The 6,434-nt window shown below is 51.2% G+C and overlaps 1 protein-coding gene across 1 annotated transcript; it reads left to right on the top strand.

The window, feature by feature from the left end:
- Nucleotides 1–432: 432 nt before the first annotated feature.
- On the top strand, nucleotides 433–5,279 carry STBD1 (starch binding domain 1). Its single transcript, XM_003790126.3, has 2 exons — nucleotides 433–1,251; nucleotides 3,447–5,279. The coding sequence occupies exons 1-2, from the start codon at nucleotides 1,032–1,034 to the stop codon at nucleotides 4,355–4,357; spliced, it is 1,131 nt and encodes a 376-aa protein (XP_003790174.1). The 5' UTR covers nucleotides 433–1,031; the 3' UTR covers nucleotides 4,358–5,279.
- Nucleotides 5,280–6,434: the final 1,155 nt, after the last annotated feature.

Below are 6,434 nucleotides of genomic sequence, written 5' to 3'. Positions count from 1 at the left end.
AAGAGAACCGCCTATGCCCAAGAGCTGGGTTGTTGTGAGCGGTGCGACGCCATGGCACTCTACCAGAGGCGATGTAGCGAAACTCTGTCTCTAAAAAAAAAAAAAAAAAAAAGAAGTGGAGGAAGAGGCAATGACTGGATGGATGCTCTTGAGATACGTGCGTATTTGGCATCTATAGAAGAATGGGACCTCAGTCCATTTTATTCCATTTTATTTTAACTTCATGACAGGGTCTCTCTCTCTCTGCCGCTCAAGAGCAGCGGCATCATCACAGCTCACTGCAACCTCAACAGATTCTCCTGCCTCAGCCTCCTGAGTAGCTGGGTCTACAGGTGCATGTCCTGCTCATTTTCCTATTTTTAGTAGAGACTGGGTCGCGCTGTTGCTCAGGCTGGTCTCCAACTTCCGGCCTCAAGTGATCCTCCCGCCTGGGCCTCCCAGCGTCTGGCGTGAGCCACCGTGCCCAGCCAATCCTTCCGTGTCACAGGAGAGACAGTTGAGGCTCGGTGAAGCCCAGCGCAGCGAATCCCGGCCGGAGTTCCCACCAGGTCCGCGGTTTTTCCGCACTGCGCCCGGCGCCCTCCGTCCCAGGCCCGCGACCCTCACGGCCTCTCCCGCCTCTGAGCTCTGAGCAGCCGGTGGCCTCTCGCTGGCCGTGCCGCTGCTGAGTGTCAGTGGGGAGGGGGCGCGAGGTGCTGGCGGGAGACCACAGGGCCGTGGGGCAGGACCTGGTCGCGTGCTTGGTCTCTTCACTCGCGCGGGACACACAGGGAACGCTGCACCCTGCACCCCGGGCCGCAGGCGGCTCGGACAGTCTGGAACAGCGTGGAACACAGGCGCGCTGGAGTCCCCGCCCGGACAACGGGGCGGGGCCAGGAAAGTTGAGCCCTCGTCGCAAGGGGCCGGACTCTTGCCGGAGGGCAGCGGCAGGCACCGTAAAAGGCAGGGCGGGCGGGGTAGGTGTGGCTCTGCCTGTGACCTGAGTCCCCGCGTCGGTCCCCGTCGTCTCCAGCAGCCGTAGCCTCCCAGCCATGGGCGCCGTCTGGTCCGCCCTGCTGGTCGGAGGGGGTCTGGCAGGAGCGCTTTTCGTTTGGTTGCTGCGGGGCGACGCAGGGGGCTCGAGGAAGGACGGGGACGCGGAGCCGGAGGAGGACGCCCCTCCTGGGGAGGCTGCGGCTCCAGGAGGCGATCGGGGTGGAGGCGGTGGACGGAGCCCTGGACCTTCCGGGCAGGATCTAGTCACCAAACCAGGTATTCTCCCTCCCGGGTCTCGAAGGCACATCTGCCTGGGCTTTGAAGTTCAACGAGAAAGGGAGGAAAGAATCCGCCGGGCCTTCCTGCGCCCATCCCCGCAGACCGGCTCCCCCACCGCGGTTGGGACCTCCCCACGCGCCGGGTTCCCCGGGCCGGTGCGTGCGCACCAGTCGGTCTGTGTCCTCCCCGGAGTCCCGGAGATGCCTGGGCCGTTCTTCCCCGCGCCGCGCCCTGCGCCTCTGCCCTCCGCGCCCGGCGGCGAGGACACCCCTGCCCCTCCCGCAGGGTGGGGGCGGCGGCGCTTGGCGCAGTGCGGGCGGCGGGGTTGGCGGCGCCCCTTCTCAGGCCTTTGGAAAAGAGGCCTTGGTTAGGAGGAGCCCGCAGCCCTCTTCAGCCTCAGTCCCAATCCGGCCATGTCATGTCCTCCCCTCCCGCAGCTGGGAAGAGCAGGGTTTGGGAACACGGGAGCTGCGAGCTCCTCCGGCTCTCCAGACGCTTCTGTCAGGAAGACGAAGTTCTGGCTGGACTCCGGCCACGAAGGCCGTGGCTGACGCCCAGGGCTGAGCACTGACTGCCTTCCCGCGGCGCAGAGTGGTCCGATCCCTGCGAAAGGACTACTTAATAGGGGGACTTCGCAGTGGACCCAACTCAGTAGTATTTACATCGAGATTTAAATCCCATTTTGGGCCCGTCGCCAGGCAGAGAGCAAGCGCTGGCAGGAAAGCGTCCAGTGCCCTCCCTTGGCAAGCTGCCGGGCCTGGACTGGCCTCATGGTGAAAATGACATCTGTGAACTTTTAGTGGAGTGCTCACGTGTGGAAATGAAAATCTGCCCTGTGCCTTTCTTGTGATTGGTTTGTGATAAATACACAGTTAATTTATCTCCACACCTCCCCCCCACCAAAACCTGATGGGTGCGGACTGTGTGGTTTTGATCTTACAGGGAGCTAGCCGGACCACCAGTGAAGTGTGGCCAAGAAGGAAAACCCAGTCTTCAGGGGACTCGGATTGTGCGCTTTTGAGAACATATAGAACAAACCACCTGGCTTGGTGCCTGTAGCTTAGCAGCTAGGATGCCACCCACATACACGGAGCTGGGCCGAACAAAAATTACAACCAAAAAAAAAAAAAAGGCGAGCATTGTGGTGGACATCTGTGGTCCCAAGTACTTGGGAGGTTGAGACAAGAGAATTGCTTAGGCCCTAGAGTTTGAGGTTGCTGTGAGCTGTGATGCCACAGCACTCTACCGAGGGTGACATAGTTGGACTCTGTCTAAACAAACAAACAAAAAAACCCACCTGTGTTCAATGAGAGGGGATGCAAAAAGCCCTCTGTTTTGTTGAAGAGGTCCCTGATGAATTTGGGGTGGGCAAGGAGAGAACCATCCTGCCCACACCCTTTAGGGCAGCGCTTGCCCAGGGATGCACTGTCCTTGGTGCTCCTGCAGCAACAGCTCCTGCTGATCTGTCCACCATCTGTAAGAGCCAATCCCTGGCCGGCACGTTTCCTGGGAGTACAAGTGTACCCTTCTGGTTTGGAAGGCTGCCATGCTGCCCTTTGCCCCACAGGCTGGATTTTTTTTTTCTTTTGAGATTGGGTTTTGCTGTGTTGCCTGGGCTGGAGTGCAGTGGTGTCATCATAGCTGACTGCAACCTTGACCTGGGCCCAGGCAATTCTCCTGCCTCAATCTCCAGAGCAGCTGGGATCATAGACACACACCACCACACTGGTCTCATTTTTTGTAGAGGTGGGGTCTCACTATGTTGCCTAGGGTGGTTTTAAAACTCCTGGCCTCAAGCAGTCCTGCCTTGGCCTCTCCAAATGTTGGGAATATAGGTGTGAACCACTGCACCCAGCCTGGACAGTATTTTCTGATGACAAGAACCAAGCATCCCCACCTGTTTGTGTGCCAGCATAGCCTGGACTGTGGGAGACCAGGGACCACGACTTCAGGCTTTGCAACACTGATGCTTTGGATGTGCCTTTTATTATCAGATACACAAGTATATTCTTAAAACATGGTGTTGCGAACAGACTAATTAAGTAGAGCTTGATTTTAATAGACAGGAGACTTTGTAACTGCAGATGGATTAGTAGTAAAGCCTTCAATACTAAATCTGTCTTCTCAGAACAACTTCCCTTTCTCTTACATGAACTGCCTAACACTGTTACAATTTTCCTTTCATTTCTTAGAACATCTTCAAGAAAGCAATGGACGTTTGATTTCTGAGACCAAAGACCTGCTGGAGGAAGCCTGGAGATTACAGAATCCTTCCAGAGAAGTCTGTGACATGTCCAGAGAGCATGTTCCTTCTGGACAGTTTCCAGACACAACACCTCTAGCTACCTCTGAGAACAGTAACTCTAGGAGTTACCCTGAATCTTCAAGAAATGAAAACCTTGAATCTCGTATAGGAGAATGGGGATTCCCAAAAGGACAAGAGATGCCTGCTAAAGCAGCTACATGTTCTGCAGAGAAGTTGTCTCCTAGCAACTTGCTCGTGGACGGACATGAAGAAGCGAGCCTGGCACAGCTGGACAGGCAGGACCTGGCGAACCACGAGGACTGGGAAATGGTGTCTAGGCACTCATCTTGGGGTGACATTGGCTTGGGTGGCAGTCCTGAGACTTCAGTGTTAAGCCTAAACCAGGGAATGGACTATGGGAGAAGCACTGTTATGGATGCAAGAGGTCGGGAAGCGCGTGGGGAAGTGGAAAGAGTGGCAGGGTCTTCAAAGACTCAGCAAGTTAGCATCAGGTTCCAGGTCCATTATGTTACAAGCACTGACAGGCAGTTTATCGCAGTAACTGGAGACCACGAGAATCTTGGGAGATGGAACACTTACATCCCACTCCGTTACTGCAGGGATGGACTCTGGTCTCATTCTGTTGTCCTGCCAGCTGATACAGGGGTAGAGTGGAAGTTCATCTTGGTGGAGAATGGGGAAGTGACCCGCTGGGAAGAGTGTAGCAATAGGTTCCTGGAGACTGGCCGTGAGGACAAGGTGGTTCACGAGTGGTGGGGGGTTCCCTGCTCCAGTCTGCAAAGTCCTGGAGAGGCTGTGACAGAGGGCAAAGGTTATGGAGCACACAGAGGCATTTAAATTCAGCAATCAGAGTTGTTTTAAACCTGCTAGTGGCTTTTGTCTAACATCCAGAAACATATGTGTGTATATATGCAGGTAACAGTTCCAGTGAGCACGGGCTTCTTTCCCTGTGGCATGGATGGTGGGTTTATGCTGACCCATCACTACCTTAGGGCTGATTCTCTTGCGGAGTGACTGGCTAAGCTCCAGCCATAGGCCATGGCCAGGAGCATAGAAACTAACCAGGACATAGGGTTCAAGCTTGTGCCTTTAGGTGATGCTTAGACCAAGGTAGCAAAATAAGCCTCATTCAAAACAGCTTGTTTCCTCTCAGTACGGCTTCAGGAATGTTCTTTACTACATGCGTATTTTATATTTCAAAATTGTTAACACTATATGGAACTATGATCAGAAAGTACCTGGTCACTGGATGTAATTAGTAAGGATACCCCCAGTGCTGCGTGTCTTTGTTTGATTTTATCTGCCAGGTATGGTTTTGAAGAAAGCAAGTATGTCTTTGGCTTAATATTCTGAGGCTGTGTAGAAATGAGGGGCCACGGAAATCAGTCATAGAGCAGGCTGTGAGGAAAGGGAGCATGAACCGGAATAGGGTGTGGACTGAATGAGGTGGCCTCAGTGACATCTCTTAGAGGACAGGGAGACCCAGGCACGGCCTGACTGCAGGGAGGGCACACGCATCATTTGCCCACGCGAGCCTTGCAGGGCCATCTCTCTCCCACTGCCTGCCCTCTCCCGCAGGTCTGGACTGCCCCCTAGCAGTAGTCTCTGTCACCCTCTTTCCTCTCCTTTCATACCACTAGCCATCCTGGGTCACAAATGTATACTGGACAGTGATAAGAAGTGTATCTGTACTCTGAGAAGAAAAAATAAACATTTACACTTAAGTTATTATAAGTGACCTAATAATAAAACCTATTTTAATATCTTTCTGAAATGTCTGAATTATTTGCCTATATCTTATTATCACAATAGGTGAGAATTTAGGGTGTAAAATAAAATACTAATATTTTCCTCCACTAACTGACCATAGAGAAGAACAAACATCACACAGTTCAGAAGCAAACATACAAAGAGTCTGTTTTTCTCTTCCCTTTGGAGAAAAAGTTTAGAATATTTAACTATACCTTTGTTTGGGGGGGGAATTCAGCAGGCCTGTACTTGAAAATGAATTTTATGTTAAAATAACTTGTAACAAGTGTCTTACTACTGGCAAAGCAATGCTTAATCCCAGTAACAGATGATTATTGCTGAAAAGAACAAACCCAACTGAAGATAGCATTAGAAAGTGCTTAGAGAACTATGTCTGGGCCATGGCGCTTTTATGTTAAATGCCTATCTACTGCTTACACACTTCGTGATGAATTTTATTTTGCACCAGTGAAGGCTGCCAAAGGTATTTACAATTACTACACAGAAAGCCCAAGGTAAAGCAATTTAAATAAAAATCTCTTTAGAATTCTATCACTAGCCATTTTATTATTACTTTTTTTTAGAGACAGAGTCTCATTTTGTCACCCTCGGTAGAGTGCTGTAGCATCAGAGCTCACAGCAACCTCAAACTCCTGGGCTTAAGCAATTCTCTTGCCCCAGCCTCCCAAGTAGCTGGGACTAAAGGCGCCTGCCACAATGCCCAGCTATTTTTAGATACAGGGTCTTACTCTGGCTCAGGCTGGTCTTGAACCCATAAGCTCAGGCAATCCACCCACCTCGGCCTCTCAGAGTGCTAGGATTACAGGCGTGAGTCACTGTGCCTAGCCTAGCCATTTTATCATTACCTAATGAAATAAAAACTAATCTTTCAAGTAAAGCCAATTGACTTAATGATCTTTTTAATATAGAGTTAATATTTTATTTAAAATTGGATGTGCTACGTATTCAGCCAATTCGACTAGGTAAGTTCAAAAGATGTAAAGTCTCCATCTTTTTTGGAGACTTTCCATCTTTTGTACTTACCTCATTAAATATGGAGAACATTCTCCTAAGTAAAGTATCACAACAAAGGAAAAGCAAGTGCCAATGTATTCAGTACTAATAAAAAACAAACAGATGAACAACTACACTTTTTTTTTTTTTT

The sequence above is a fragment of the Otolemur garnettii genome, unplaced genomic scaffold (genome assembly GCF_000181295.1).
Source record: "Otolemur garnettii isolate 467f Iridium unplaced genomic scaffold, OtoGar3 scaffold00039, whole genome shotgun sequence".
NCBI classification, from domain to species: domain Eukaryota; kingdom Metazoa; phylum Chordata; class Mammalia; order Primates; family Galagidae; genus Otolemur; species Otolemur garnettii.
Note: the sequence above shows the minus strand (reverse complement) of the source record. Positions and strands in the feature narration are given on the sequence as shown.

Excerpts from the sequence above, each read along its gene's own strand:
- STBD1 (XM_003790126.3), top strand. The coding sequence starts at position 1,032 with ATGGGCGCCGTCTGGTCCGCCCTGCTGGTCGGAGGGGGTCTGGCAGGA. Across the intron at positions 1,252-3,446 it reads GGATCTAGTCACCAAACCAG|AACATCTTCAAGAAAGCAAT; the intron begins GTATTCTCCCTC and ends TTCATTTCTTAG.